At 38.2% G+C, this 16672-nt stretch overlaps 1 protein-coding gene across 1 annotated transcript in view; it reads right to left on the reverse strand.

Moving 5' to 3' along the window:
* Positions 1-642: 642 nt before the first annotated feature.
* Positions 643-16672, reverse strand: part of HCN1 (hyperpolarization activated cyclic nucleotide gated potassium channel 1) — a 313690-nt gene continuing 297660 nt past the window's right edge. Inside the window, exons 7-8 of the mRNA XM_007517647.3 lie at positions 8400-8564; positions 643-3685 (exon numbers count right to left, since the gene is read on the reverse strand). Coding sequence (XP_007517709.2) covers positions 2766-3685; positions 8400-8564 — 1085 coding nt within the window. The 3' untranslated portion in view covers positions 643-2765. The remainder of the gene's footprint in view (positions 3686-8399; positions 8565-16672) is intronic.

Consider the following 16672-nt stretch of genomic DNA (forward strand, 5'->3'; position numbering starts at 1 on the left):
ATCTGTATTTGTTAATAAAACAAAATATTTGATCATAATATATTGATAAAAATAAAATATGCATTATTTGTTTGTTGTCTGCATTTATTAGTAATTTATATATACACATATATATATCTATGTATGTATGGCTTTGAGCAAAGACAAAAGAAATACTCTAACTCATCCCTGATCATACATTGATGTAAGAATCAGTGGCTATGTTCTTTTCGCAGAAGCAGAAAGATCAGTCTTTTCAATAATACAATTCTTTCTGTACAGATTAAAACTCCATATAGATGGGCTTAACTATGTACAGAGAAGTCACTTTTCAACTAGCAATGGGCCTTTATATTACAGGAATGTGCGCCTTTTTTTTTCTTAACCTAAGTATATATATTCATACATATATATATGGTTTACCCTGTCCTATTTTTACTAGATTAACATATAAACCTTAGTGTTTTACCCATCCTAATACAAAATGAATAAAAATTTTATGTTTTTGCTGAAAGACCATGCAGTTAAAATTTGCTCATGTCTCCCAATAGTGCTCAAAAAAACTTTTTATGTATATTTAAAAATAGTTCACTCCCAAACCCATTAGTCCTATGAAATGTAAACCTTTAATCATTTAAAGGACCCACACATAATCTTAATAAATTGAAGTTAATTATCAATATTTTAATAAAATAAAGGAGTTTTGTACTGATATGTAAATGGCCTTGCAGCTCCCCACCGGTCCTAGGTGAACTGAGCGTTTCCTTTCTTATGACGTCGCTGACATGCTATGATCTGTCACCAGTGTGTTCATGCTAATATTACATGACTGGCATCGTCCACTATTTCCACACGAGATGGGAACTGTTAGGAAACAAATGTTAACAAGTCATTTTGGTATTGTAGGTATTATATCCATAAAAGGCATAACAGGCAGCATGGATCCATTTTAAAATTTTTGCTTTCCTTTCCTGTCCTCAAGTCTATCTGGAGACCCTGCCCCGTTTAACATCTGATCTCTGTAAGTTCTTCATAAAAGTGTCACCAACGTCAAGGAGATGAAGACCTCTGCTTTCAATCACTTCCCTTAACTCAGATTATTTACAGGAGACAGTTATTGGGACTCTTCCAACTGTGTTCCAGTCACTGTCACTCGCCACATCTGTGGGATGCATGAGGCACAAATGATTTCTAAGGGACTTCTCTGAGAAGAAGCGGATTCTCACAGATCATGGTAAGAGTTAAGGAAACAGACAAACAGTGCTCACAGACATTCACTTTGACCCTGCTTTCTGTCACCATCCCCATACTTTTCCCTGCACATTTGAAATTACAAACCTCCAATCTAAGGGCTATGTTAGTTACCACATGCCTTAAGAGTTACTAACCATTTAGTTACAATATACATACAGCAACTGTGTGTTTCCGAACAGACATGATGCTAGAGTGTATTTACTTCTTTAAAAGTAACACCACAGTAACCTATTAACTACAGTGAAGACATAGAACACACTGGCAACTCCAGATCAAGCTGTGATTTACAAAGAATTATTTAAATAATAGTTATAATAATAGTAATAATAATATTAACTGAAAGTGAAAACCTCACTTGAAGGTTTAACTCACAGATCCAAGTCAGCCTTATAGGAATTTTAATATAGGCCATTAATGAATGGTTAAATTTTTCTAGGAATGAGAAATACTATTAAGCCTTTCCCTACAGTGACTGATTTGAATCTATTTTTCCCCCCAAAGCATGCAGGGCCTATTTTCAGATGCTTGATTATGGCAAGAAGGAAGAAAAAAAAAGATTTTTTTTTGGTATAATACAAGCAATCTGTTGGATCGAGCATACAATTTTGCACAAAACATTGCAGGTTAAAGTAATATTATAGATTTCAAGCCATTGCATTACAGTTGAGTAATTGTCACAATTAGGCTTTGTATAATTAAAACTCTAAGTTTTGAAGTGAAGCAATAAAACTAAATTCTTAAATCATGACTTTTACCTGCATACAGCACAGAATTGCTATTTTTATTTGGTCTGAGAAGTTATTTACAACTAAATGGATTGAGTCTTGGTGAAAGTCCAGTAACACAAGACAAGCATCTCCTCAGCTTTCTGAAAGACCAATGACCATGGTTGAGGTTAGAGAGAATCATAGTGGTGGGAATGCTAGTCTCTTACTAGGGCCAAGCACGCAGTGTGTTCTTTAACCTAATTCAAAATGGAAAGCACCAACATAGAATTTAGATCTACCAAATGGGGTTTTCTATTTAATTCTTCACTGTCAATGACTAATGATTTAGATGCAGAGACACAGCTGACGAGTGTAGTTTTTGATTGGTGCTATTCAGTTGCCTTTTTAAAATCAGTTTTGTTTTCATTGAATCCAAGAACTCCTTGTAAACTAGAGAAAGACATATACCAAAGGAATTAAGTGAAAGTAGGTTGAAAATAAATGATCTTACAACAACATTTTAAATCCTTTAATGATTTAAAGAAAGGAAGACATAGAACACTGAATGCTAAACAGGTTTTTTGAACTTCCTTTGGGAATATATATATATATATATATATATATATATATATATATATATTTAATAGTATGTGTGTATGTATATATATATATATATATTTTACATTTTGCATGTATGCCAGAGCTGTCTAAAATATCTTTTCATAGTAGGCTACAGGGATCTATCAGGAGATAGAATAAAATAAGCTCTGAGAATATTCTCGGTTTTATTAGAGTATTTCTTTCTGCTTTGACAATTAGCAGGAATCATAAATTTGAAGCAAATCGTGGCTTTTCTGAATCTGGGTCTGTATTTAAGACTGAGGAAGCCTCTCTCTGAAGAGCAGCTGCTGGTGGAGGGGGTGCTGGAGGGACTCCTCGGTTGGGGGGGATGGCCCCAGATGACATCTGTCGAAACAGGGTGACACGCTGGGGGACAGTCCCCCTGCCCCCTGTTTGAAGGCCCGTACCACCGTGGACAGCTGGCACAGGTTGAGGGATGGAGGCCAGGGACTCGCCCACAGTGGGATGAGGTCTGGAAATCAGGGTGGAAACCTCGTGAGGCAGCGATGGCTGGGAGGCCGACAGAGGCCTGACCTCTCGCGTCAGGCTGGTGTTGTGAAGAGCCTGCGTGCTCCTGTGCACTTCGTTCTTCGGTGTGGAGCTACTGGGTGTCTGTGGCTGCTGGGGTGGTTGCTGGGGTTGAGGGGGCTGGGACTGTTGAAGCTGCTGCTGCTGCTGTTGCTGCTGCTGCTGTTGTTGCTGCTGTTGCTGCTGCTGCAAAAGTGACAACTGAGAAGCGGTGGGGGAGGCATAGTGGAAAGTTCGAGTGGCCAGCGGGCTCTGTACGGGGGGGCTACAGACCACAGCGGTGTAGGAGCCGGTGGAGAGGATGGCTGATGGCTGGGGGGTCTGTGTGCTGGGGCTGGGAGAATGCAGGTTGCTGTGAGGCAGGCTGGTTGCGGTGTACACGGGCGGAGACTGCGTCCTCATGCGAGAGGTCGGAGTGGTTGCAGAGGAGGTGGAATTCAGGGCTGTCATCTGAGGGTAGTTGATGGGAGCGATTGCTTGCACCATCTCCCTGTCGTGTTTCACAATCTGCTTCAGGATTTCGTTTTCCTGATTGTTGAAAACACCAGTGTTCAGATCCTTCTGGAACTTTTGCAGAAGAATGGAGTTTTTCTTTCCTGTCAGCAAAAGAAAAGATAGGCTCTTAGAATATCTATAAATGACTGATGGCAACCCCAAACGAAAAGCGACTTCTGAAAACAGGAGTATGTCAATGTTTCCTGGAAGAGACTTAAACAGTAAGCACTCTCAGACACCAAATAGAAACGTAGTGCCTGCCAGTGGCTCTTCTTTTATCTCTATGTAAATATCTTACTTTCTATTCAACTGAAGTTAGAAAATCTAAAACGGCAAAATAATAACAATAACACATTCTACAGAAGGGAGTTATTTACTGTAGTAGCTCGTGGTCAGGATGACACTGGACTCCACATTCAAACTCAAAGCTACACTTTCCCAGAAGGAGTGGAGGAGCACTTACGATGTGATAGGTACATTTATTTATTACGCAACTCTTTCTTTGAAATAGATGTTTTCATAATCCCATTGTAGCAGAAAGGAGATCAGGGCAGAAGGCTAAGAACAATGTCCAAGAAAGCAAGCTCAGTAGGTAAGGGCGCTGGGAAAGCGTGACTGTAGTCACTTATGAAATCACAGGGGTATTTGCTGGAAATGCAGCCTCCAGGGCCTCCGACACTCGTGGAATCCGATGCAGGATTTCACTGAGACCCTCAGCAATTCTGACATGCAAGAGGGAGAAGCACTGAGGCAAAGCTTTTGCTTTTAAATAGTTGTCTCAACTAGTGACTCACCATCCTACCTACTTACTATTGTTGCTGTTTTCCCTCATCTTTAGAGGTGTAAAAAATATTAATGGGAAAGTGAAAATCAGAACCACCATGAGATAGCACCTCATCTGATAGACTTGATATTATCAGAAGGATGAGAAATAATAAGTGCTGCTGAGGGTGAGATGAATAAGGAACTTGTGCACTGTTGATGGGAATGTAGTTGGTATTGGTGCCATCAAAGAGATTATGGGTACCTCAAAAAAATTAAAATTATAACTAACATATAATTCATGAATTCCACTTCTGTTTATATATCCAAAGGGAATAAAATTAGAATTTCAAAGAGATGTCTACCTCTCTATATTCATTTCAATATTGTTTATAGTGGCCAAAATATGGAAACAACCTAATTATTCACTAGTGGATAATGAAAAAGAAAAAAAAGTGATATATGTACTCACAGTACACATAAAATTCATCCTGTACATACAATGGAATACTATTCAATCTCAAAAAGGAAGAAAGTCCTCTCTGTCTTTGGTAACAACATAGATGCAACTTGAAGGTATTACACTAAGTGAAATAAATCAGGCAGAAAGGAAAAAAAAAAAACACTGCATGTTGTCACTTACATGTGGAATCTAGAAAAGCCACACTCAAAGTAAAAAAAAAAATAAAATGATGTTTGCTTAGGAGAGGGAAGTGAGGAAATACAAAGAGCACACACATATCGGGGATTAGAAATTTATAGTTTGATCCACACTCTCAGTGGGATAAAGAAGAGGGCAGCTCCCAATGGAGGGATGGGATACAGAACTCTGGTGGTGGAAACTGTATGGGATTGTGTCCTTGCTATCTTAAAATCCTGTTAATCATTATCAAATCACTAATTAAAAAATTTACTAGAGCAGGGGCTCATAGGAAAAACATGGCTGTTTTTCATTTTTTGTATTTCAGATAAAGGGAGAGAGAAAGAGGAGAGGTGGAGAGAGAGAAAGAGAAGGAAAAACTCTACAGTGCTGTTCCATCATCTGTGGAAACTGAGATTTTATGTCTGACTCTTCTCTCATGTGGACTCTTTTGAGCCTGAGTCCTTAAGTGGCAGCCTGTAAAACCTCACTGAGAGCTCACACCCTTATCTTTCCCCTTATAAATGGTTTGTGTGTGTGAAGATTAGATGCAAGTAAGTAGACACAGCAAGCTCTGCTAGTCCAAGAAACTTAATAAACCATGTCTTCTTCCTGGCATTGTCTTTGGAATGGCATGCACTCAGGGGAGGGGATGGGATACGTGGATTCTGGTGGTGGGAGTTGTGTGGAGTTGTAGCCCTCTTATCCTAATGGTTTTGTCAATGTTTCCTTTTTATAAATACATTTTTTTTTTAAAAAAGTGGATATTCTCTAGTAGAATACCATTGAGAATCAAGAGCTGATTGGTGAAGAAAGGGGGAAAAAAATCAATGGTTTTTTTCATGGCATCATTGGTAAAATAACAAGCAGATGAATGTAGCAACAGAAGACAGAGCCTTACATTTGTGGAATCAGAGAGATGATTCACCAGTTAAGGTGTCAGCATTCCTATAGGCACATCCAAGAGTCAAACTAAGAAGCACATGGGACATGCTATGGTAACGGAGGAAGCTTTGGAAAGCACGTGACTTCTTTTCCCTCTGTGCTTCTCTGTCTATTTGAATTAAACTAGTGGCCCATACTAGTGGAATAGCATATAGGAAGCCCCAATTCTATATACAAAAAAAAAAAAAAAAGCATCACAAGTAAACTAACAAGTAATGTTTTTGAAATGGAAGTATGTCATAACATGGATATAAAATGTCATAAAATGAACATGGTGACAGTTGAGAGAAAGAGTGACTATAAATATCTGTCACAATAGTTACCTATCTCTTCTTACACTGCTGTCCAGTTTTTCCAAAGAGCTAAACTCCTCCACTAGTAATAAATATAATCATGTAGCACAGCCGCTCTACTAACTGCAGAGTACTCTGACAAGTGAACAATTAACATTTTATAATCTAAGTACCTTAGACATTGTGGGAAAACATCATTACTTTCTAATGCAATTTCAGGACATTGTGAGGATAAAACACTGGTGCATATAAGCAATTTCATTGCCTATATTATTGATGGAAAACCATTCTATAATAACTTTAAAAACATTAGCTATGATAAATTAGGTGTGGATAAACTTCTGTTATATTAACAAAAAAATTCTCTATTAAAATTTCCTGACTTACAGGTTCTCCCTAAAGGTGTCTGGCTGATTCAGGACAAAAAAAAAAAAAAAAAAAGAGAGAGAGGAAAATTTTTTTTCTATATTCAGCAATTAACTTCATATTCTATCACGAACACAAATGACTAAGGCAGAATTTTTAAAATCATTTTATTTATTTTATATTCATGATAGAGGAGAGAGAGACAGAAAGAAAAACAAGATCACTGTTCAACTAGGGATTGAACCTAGGACTGGAGAATCTCAGTCACAAAAGTCATTTGCAAAACCACCATGCTGTCTTCACAGCCCACAGAGATAAACTTTATTTCAGATTGAAACGGTGGTGGTCTCGAGAAAACTCAACTCCTCTATGGACACTGTTCTTAATCCTACATCATTTTGTTGTTTTACATTAGAAATCCTGTGTGAATTTCTAACAAAAATGTTACTATGTTTCTAATAACATTCCTAATTTGCGGTGTCTAATTTCTAATATGTTTCTAATATGCTTGCTATGTCTAATATTCAACTATATTCCTAACAGCAAACATATTTCTGATTTGTTATGTTTCCAATATGTTCACTAAGCCTTCACGTCTCACTTCTCTTAATATCATATTAGACTCTTAGGCAGGCTGCTGCCCTACTTACTTACAAAGATGTGAAGTACAGAAAACAAACAAACTGGCATAGCGGTCTCAATCAATAGCCATTACCTTGAATAAGGATGAAGCTGTTGGGGCATATTCTTATTTCCTTCCAAGTGATCCCAACCCAACTCCTTTGAGTTCATTTATTCCTTCAACCCTCCCTCTCCCTCTTCATCAATAGTCACTGTGTACTAGGTAATGAATGCAGTAGTGAATTATATAGTCTCTACATTCATAAAACAATTTCTAGAAAAGCTTCATAATAAAAGCAGTGCTATGATTAGGAAATTCTGAGGGAAACTAGAGAATATATACAGGGTGTCTAACCTCACAGGAATGAACAGTCTTAGAACACTGCAGAGAGAAGAGACATATACAATGAGACATGAATGATGAATGAGAGTTCAGCAGGGGAAGGGGTAAGAGGAAGATCAGATGGGAAAGAGGCCTGGCTGTAGAAAATGAATGCAGACCATCTTTTGACATCAGAAGGTTCCAACAGATCTGGAGAAATCAACTGCAAGCCAATCTTATCCAACTCTACAATGACAATTATGCAAATCTTCAAACTAATGTGACTAATAAGATCTAACATATATTTAGTTAGTAGCGAGGAAGTCTTTAAATAAGTTGATGTTTGCAAAGTAAAGCATCTATGTAGGGCACTTCTATCAGGCACTTTGTTTTTTCCTGCTTGAGTCTGTATTACAAACAATACCAAGATTTTTTTTTTTGAGATGATTATCATTTTATTGACAATCGAAAACTTGCACACTTTAAATTGCAATATGGAGCCTTAAAAAATACCTTGTGATAAAAGTCTGTTTGTAATGTAGACTCACACTATTGTATTTTAAGATCTATGGTTTTGCTATCTAGAATTTTTATCATTGTTTTTACCTGAAGATTCAAATTGTTTGGGCATCACAGGGAGAATCAGATTGCTTAGCTAATAGAAACAGACATCAATAAATAAACCCAGAATACTTAGAGAAGTCTCAGATATTTCTAGACATATGACTAAAACTAAGTGCTATTGCAACACTACAGAATGAACACTCTAGGAACTAGCATTTGACATCTAAGATAGCAAAGCTGTATCAATTTACTAGATGAAGATGAAACTCTTTTTCACAAAGGTAGAGAACTAAAGAGAGTACCTATCCGATCTAGGCGGTCAATGGCGACCGTCTCAAAGGCTCTTCTCATCATTGGGTACTCCTCCAGGACCTCATTGAAATTGTCCACGGAGAGGGAGTAGAGGCGGCAGTAGGTATCAGCTCGAACACTGGCAGTGCGGCGTCCCTTGGTCAACAGGCAAATCTCTATAAAAAAAAAAAAAGAAAGATTTGTTTGGTAATTTTTCTCCCAAAGGTCACTAAGGTCCAAAATTTAAAGCAAACGTCTCATTTAGCATTTTCTATTTCATTAGGAAATTCCTTCTGACAATTAAAAGTATACACTTGCCAATAATCCTTGAAGGAATATTTTCTTAAACGGAGGCATTTGGTTCAAATGGAAAGTTGAAATAAATGTATTTTATACATTGGGCCCTAATCTAGTCTCATGAAATTTCAAGATACAGAAGAAAGGAATGACAAACCCACAGGTAGGTACTATAATCAGACTAAAGTTTTTTAAGAATCTCTGAAGGCAGAAAATAGATGATACCACATAGAAACCAAACCTTAACTTCAGAAGTCTTAAAATCAAGAAAAAAATGAATTGGAAGTTTAGATGACAGCTTTGCAGATATGTGCTACATAGAACATACATTCCTGGTGAGATAAGTACAAAGAATTAAGCTTCTAAAGTACAAAAGTTTTCTCTATTTCTACAACTTCTGTGTTTTCAGTGTCTCAGTAAGTGCAGCAAGCAAGCAGGAAGAATTAAAAAAGTACACCATAAAGTATCTAATGAAATAATTTCTGCTTAGACCTAGATACCCTCCTTACATACTTCCTATTTCACTTCCCTCAATCACACCAAGGCTAACCTCACTGGACAAAGTAAGGACTACAAAAGCTTAATAAGGGCAAGAGACTGGCAGACTTTAATGATGGCTTTTTAGTCACTGCCAGACCACCCCATCACCTGGGGCCCTAGTCAGGGAGTCCTAGTATTCCTACACAGAAATGATAGGCCTAGACCTCTAACAGATCCCTCTCTCCACTGTCACTGGTCATCTTCATCAGGAACAACACAGTGTACCCCTTTGTGGGCCCCTATAGGACCTTGCTCTCAGTATGGATCAACAAAGGCAGGAAATTCCCCATTTTCTGAAGGGAGGTTGGGTCAACATCCTCTACCACTTGAGGAAGGTGGGTCTTGAAATTAGTGCAGCCTAGAATGTTCCTAGCCATGACCACAGAATTCGGACTCAGACCTACAGGGATGCAGAGGTTACACAGGCTCCTGCAATGAATATGGGCTCCAGATCAAATCGATGGGGTTTACAGTTAACAATATTTATATACGTTCCTCATATTTGGGAGATACTCTCTTCCCTGATCCAGCTTTCTAGTCCTATTCTCAACTCTGACACCATCTCCCCAGACAATACCTTTAGTCCACCTGCACGTTAGCTGCTGGGTACAAGTAAAAATTAGTAAAGTCATGGGCTCCTTGGAATATACCTAAAATAGACCTACTGGCTTTTTCCAAAATGGAGACCCCAAGCCTCATCTGCTATATTCTAGCCTTTAGTTTTCCAATTATTTAAATATCTCTTCTGCTTTATTATCTTAATGTTTTTTCAGCCACCAAGCTGCAGATGCTACCATGACAACAACCTGACTTCCCTGAGTAGACGATCTCACCAAGGTGTCCTAGAACCCCACCTCTCCAGAGGCCTGCCCCACTAGGCAAAGACAGACAGGCTGGCAGTACATATCAACTTCCCAAAGCCCATGTTCAACAGAGAAGCAATTACAGAAGGCAGACCTCCCACCTTCCACACCCCATAATGAGCCTGGGTCCATGCTCCCAGAGGGAGCAATGCAGACTGCAGTAAATGCACCACTCATCTTCTTGCCCTTCCCTTTACCCTCCGTATTCTTTTTTTTTTCAGTCTAGAGACCTCTTCTGGGTTCTGCAGGTTAATCTACTATTTCTTGGTTACAGTCATTTTTATGTTGCCATAAAAGTCATGACACACCAGAAGTCTCTGGACACAGTCTGAAGTGAAGCATGTTGAGGTGGTACTCACACGTTGATTAGGTTGGGATTGGCAGATGCAATATTATTTTGGTATGAATTGAGAGAAGCATGCAGGAAAGTGTGCCCGACCCTAGAGGTTCCCGGATTGGGTAAAATATAGGCTCTTTATCACATAAAAATGTGATTATTATTGTGGTTACTATAAAAATGTGATTATTATGTCAAACACCCAATGTTATTACTTTTATGACATTAGCCCTCATGATAAGCACTTCAGTCCTTCTGACATTACTGTCATCTATCTAAACAGCCATTAGTAAGGTTAGGCAAAATGATCTTCAGAATTTTACAACTCAGAAATATTTCTCTGACCTCTAAAATAGAGCTTGACATTGCAGTAACAAAGAGGTAATCATGGGCTTATGCCAGAAATTTGTAAGGTAATATATTTTCTCTTCACCTATAGAGTTTATGGTTAAACCTGCTTATAGCAACCTAGCCAAAAGTTGTTTACTACTTTGAACCAGATATGACATAAAAGCAATTACTGTGCATCAAAACAATAACTTTGTATAAATTACCTGGGTTTCTAATATAGTGTCTCATTATGTGCAAGAGGAAATAGTGCCTGTCAGTCTTCTTGTTACACTTGTATTTGTAATATGTCTATTTTGCACTAGTTAAATGGTGCTTCTCAGGGTTTAGTAGGAGATAACATGTGGCTAAAACTAACTTACGTAGCAGCCATTGCTGGGAGAGGTGCTATATGCCAAGTGGATGTGGAGACTTAAGGACAGAGTAGAATAGACTATTATAGTGTTAGTCATATGATACTTAAGGATTCTGAAATATTTTATGTTTTCAGTCTCCTAATAGAACTAGGTACAACACATTTCCAAATAGAGATTATAAGGGGGAAATTATACACATAGAAATCATGTATTTTGGCAAATATTTTAAATAACCAGAATGCCATTTTTTCCCCTAAAGATGCAACTGATCATTTCAGTTCCTACAGACACAATTTAACTTGCACAATTCTTAGCATCCTCTGCTATTAATCATGATGTTAGTTAGGATTATGTAGGTCATCTAATGTCACTGCCTTGGCAAACTATCTTAACTCTCTATCCCCCACTCCATAAGGTATTGTAAGCCATTAGCCCACTCCCTCAATACAGTAGGACAAAAATAACATTCTACTGATTGCTTCCAGTGCTTGGTATCTGCATAAACTCTGCTACTCCCATTATGATTTATAAACGTCCTATTCCATATTTATACTTTTTTGTTTTGACAATACAAAATAGCCAGAACATCAATTAAATATACAGAGTCCTGTGTTAAAGCCTATGTGAAACGTAGAAGATTAAAGAGGATCTACTATGTTACTGGAACAAAACTCACAGAAAACTATTAAAGCTGAGAAGGCGAAAGACAGTTTTGCTGTTACATCTGTCTTTAAAAATCCATGAAGCCATTTCAAATCTTTTCTTTTGACTTTAAATCTACCAACACTCAACTTTCTAAAGTTATAATCAAACATTCTGAATTATAAATGCCTTTAAAAAGCAGCCAGGTTTTTAAAACATTCATCAAATGTTTTTGGCTCTCAGATACCTCAAGTATGTTTTTTGAAGTGATATCTAGAGTTCTGTTTTCCTATGAGGTTTACTATACTTGTACAAAATAAAAAAGCACATCAGAAGTAATAGCCTAACAGGAGATATGTGATCTAGATACTTACGAGGTTAAGTCTCCTCAACATTCCCCCTGATCCGTTCTCCTTCCCTCATGTCCATACATATGCAAATGGCATAGGGGTTTTAACTCATGTTTTCTTGGTTTATGTGATGTAAAATTTCATGGTCAGCTAACTCAGATTGGATACATCACTGCAATGCTTTTCATATTTTAATTAACATGAGAATCACCTGGGTATCTTTCTAGAAAGCAGGCTAGAATCTAGTCTAGTAGGATCTGAGACTCCTGAGACTGCATTTCCAACAAGTTCTTAGGTGATGTCAAGTATTTCAAATACATGTATATATATATATGATATGAATTTTTATAGCTGTCAGGTTTACAGTTAAAACAGGTTTCCTTGTTTAGAATAAATTTGAAAAAGGACACAAAGAGGATGGGAAATGAAATAACTTCATGAATTAAAGTTAGAGTATCATTTCTTTCCTTATAACCAATATCTTAAAGGAAATTATGGGGGACAGAAAAGACATATAAGACACACAAATGTGCAACAAAAAGTCAGCAAATATTCAAAATCCAAGGCACATTTATATAAAGAGAGACAGAGAGAGGGGCTTGAGAATAATTTTAAAGGTAACTTTAGAATGGGGTAACATTTGGAGAGATTGGTGACACGCAGAGATAGGTAATGACACATGCCTGCAACTACTATGATTTTATGATATAATGCCTCATGAATTAAAGTCATAAAAATAAAAAATGGCACTCTTCTGTATCATCTTTTTATTGTTTTATGAGGGAAACAGTGATTTACAAGACAGTTATTGCCACATAGGTACAAATTCGCATCTGTCCACAACACGTGTCTGTACACCCTCCCCATCACAATGCTATGTCCTCCTCTAGCACAGGTCCTTGATGTCCACTCAGTCCCATCTCCTGGCCCAAGCCCCCAGCTTCCAGTTCTTTTTCTTTTTAAAATAATTTTATTATCTTTATTTATTTATTGGATAGAGATATCCAGAAATTGAGAGGAAGGGAGAGCTGGACAGAAAGACATCCACAGCATTGCTTCACCACTTGTGAAGTTTTCCCCTTGCAGGTATGAACCAGGGTCTTGAACCTGGGTCCTTGCACATTGTAACAAATGCATTCAATCAGGGGTGCCACCACCTGGCGCCCAATCTCCAGTCCTTGGCCTTGCTGCAACAGCTCATGCCCAGTCCAACTGTTTGAATTTTACCATATGTCCTGTCTTTCTTGTTTCTTAAGTTCCACCTACATCATCTGGCATTTATCCTTCCCTTTCTGGCTGATCTCACATGACATGATTCCTTCCAGTGTCAGTGAAGATGGAAGAATAAGAGTAGTATTCCATCATGTATATACACACCATAGTTTTCCTAGCCATTTATCTGTGGTTGGACGTCTGACTTGCCTCCAATTTGGAGACTACTACAAACAGTTCTGCTATGAACATAGACGTGCTTTCTTAGGAAAGATCCTAGAAGAGGAACTTCCAGATCATAATGTAGGCCATTTCTAGTGTTTCTCCAGCCTGTTTTCCATAGGGACTCGGCCAGTTTACATTCCTACCAGCATAACAGAAGGTTCCCCTTTCCTTATCTTTGTTAGCACTTGTTTCTGTCCTTTCTGATGTATGACATTCTCACAGATGTGAGGGGGTATCTCACTGTTGTCCTTATTTACATTTCTGATAATGAATGACTTTGAGCATTTTTATTTTTCTTATAACTGCTCACCATCTGGGGATCCTTTTTCATGAAGATTCTATCCATGTCCTCTCCTTATGGGGTTGTTTGTCTTGATGTTGTTGAATTTTATGGACTTGATGCATTTTGGTTACTAGTTCCAATGTCTGATGTATGGCATACAATGCTCTCCCATTCACTAGAGTGTTTTTCTGTTTGGGTAGTACTTTTCTTTGATGTGTCGCAGCTTTTCAGTTCAATATAGTGTCATGGGTTTATTTTTGCATCTAGAGCTGGTTTATAAAATGACCTAGGAAGGGTTTCTTAGAAGTTAAAAATAAAGATTTGCAAGGAACTTCTGATCATTCTTTTCCTCTTTTTTTTTTTTTATTGTTGTAGTTATTATTGTTGTTCTCATTGTTGGGTAGGACAGAGAGAAAGGGAAGCGAGGAAGGGAAGACAGAGAGGGGAGAGAAAGACAGACATCTGCAGACCTGTTTCACAGCTTGTGAAGCGACTCCCTTGCAGGTGGGGAGCTGGGGTCTCCAACCGGGACCCTTACACCTGTCCTTGCGCTTTGTGCCACATGCGCTTAGCCCGCTTGACTCCCATTTCTGATCATTAATTGGAGTGAACTCAAAGATTTGCCTGAAATGAAGCTACAGCAATAAGAACATATATGAAGGAGGAGAGGGAGGAGAAGTAGTAGTGGTGGTGGAAGGAGGAGGAGGAGGAGGAGAGGCAGCATCGGGCAGCAGCCTTGAAGTACTTGAAAGGTAGACGCATTCAGGAACTTGAATTTTGATGTACTAAGAAAAGAAAGCCAGGCTGCTGCTTCCTCCATCTGCCGCCCCTGGTGCTGCTAGTGTGCTCCTTTGGGACCGACCTGGTAGCTCCTTTGTGAAGCAGCAAGTGAGGACACCCTGGCAGTCACCATGGCTGACGAAAAACCCAAGGAAGGAGTCAGGACTGAGAACAACCACCATATCACCATATTAATCTGAAGTTGGTGGGTCAGGATGGATCGGTGGTGGGGGGGGGAGTTTAAGATTACGAGGCAGACACCACTTAGTAAACTAATGAAGCCTATTGTGAACGACAGGGATTGTCAATGAGGCAGATCAGATTCCGACTTGATGGCAGCCAATCAATGAAACAGATCCACCTGGACAGCTGGACATGGCGGATGAGGATGCAGTTGATGTGTTCCAGTGGCAGACAGGAGGAATCTACTGAAAAGGGAGCCTCCCAGGGATCTGTTCCTCCAGACCAGGAAGGCCTTCCCAATTAGAAAAACGCAACTGGGTTCCTCCACATCCTGACCACTACAGTGTAGTTTCTCTCTATTCTTTCATTTTCCTTTCCCCCATTCCTTTATCATACATAAAGTAACTGGTGTAATTTCACAAGCAAATTGCATTTTTTATATAATTTTACTACAATTTATTTACTGTAAATCATTAAACCTTTTATTTTTATCATATTTATTTATTTATTGGATAGAGATAACCAGAAATTAAGAGAAAGGAGGAGATAGAAAGGGAGAGAGACAGAGAGACACCTCATATTGCATTTTTTTAACTGGTCAGTGGTATGTTGAGCTCAAATGGAGATGGGATGGGTGCAAATATTGGTTCTGTGAAAATGCCCCCTTTGCCCATTAGCGGCTCATTCAGCTCTGTCCTTTATATTCTAGTAAGCTATTCTGCTCTCAGTGTTTAACAAAAAGAGCAATATAAAAGTCCTTGCATAACTTATTTGATTGGAGAATCTTAATGTTTTTCATTTAGCACTGTAAAGTCAATAACAATTTTTAAACTTTTTTGGACATAGCTGTTACATCTGGGGCAATCTGTCTTTAAGTAGTTATGAATCCTAGATTATAGTTTTCCCTTCAAGTAAAGCATATTATTTAAATAAACTTTTTATTTAAATATTTTATTTACTTATTAATGAGAAAGATAAGAGGAGAGAGAAAAAGAACCAGACATCACTCTAGTATATGTGTTGCCAGGGATTGAACTTGGAACTTCATGCTTAAGAGCCCAGGACCACTTACATAAACTTCTTGTTTAAAATATAAATAAATAAATAAATAAATAAATAAATAAATAAATAGAGAGAGGGGAGGAGAGAGAGAGAGAGAGAAGAAAAGAGAAGAGAAGAAAAGAAAAAGAAAGAAAAGAAAAAAGACAATCACTAGAGGGTAGGGAGATAGCATAGTAGTTCTCCAAAAAGACTTTTATGACTGAGGCTCCAAAGTCCCAGGTTCCATTCCCAGCAACACGAGAAGCCAAGGCTAAGCAGTGCTTTGGTCCCACTTTTTCAGTACTAAAAGAAAAGTAAATAAATTTTAGAACAAAAAGAAAAGAAAAAAAAAAAACATTGTGGGTGTCACTCATCTGAGGTAAGACAAAAGGTTTTATTGGGGGAAAAAAGCATCTGTCTCTCTTTCTCTCTCTGTCTCCCCCTTCCTCTCAATTTCTGGCTATCTCTATCAAATAAATACAAATAATTAAAATAGAATAAAATAACAATTCTCGGTTTTCTGCAGACCTCTTTCACCCCCAGCCTGGATTCTCTTTCACCAGCATGAACCAGAACCTGAAAGCCCGCCTCTGGTGCCCCTCACAGTCCTCTATTTTGGTGCAATACGTCAGACATAGTCTACTTTTATTTTGTGTTTCTCATTTCTGTTCTTGTTTCTCAACATCTGTTCATGAGGTAGCTCATCCCATACTCATCTTTCTCTCTCTGGCTGATCTCACTTAACATGATTCCTTCAAGTTCCTTCCAAGTTGATTAAAGTGACTCTGAGGCCACTGGAATCATTACAGTTTTCTGAGGGCTATTCT

This window comes from Erinaceus europaeus, chromosome 5 (genome assembly GCF_950295315.1).
Source record: "Erinaceus europaeus chromosome 5, mEriEur2.1, whole genome shotgun sequence".
In the NCBI taxonomy this organism is placed as follows: Eukaryota; Metazoa; Chordata; class Mammalia; order Eulipotyphla; family Erinaceidae; genus Erinaceus; species Erinaceus europaeus.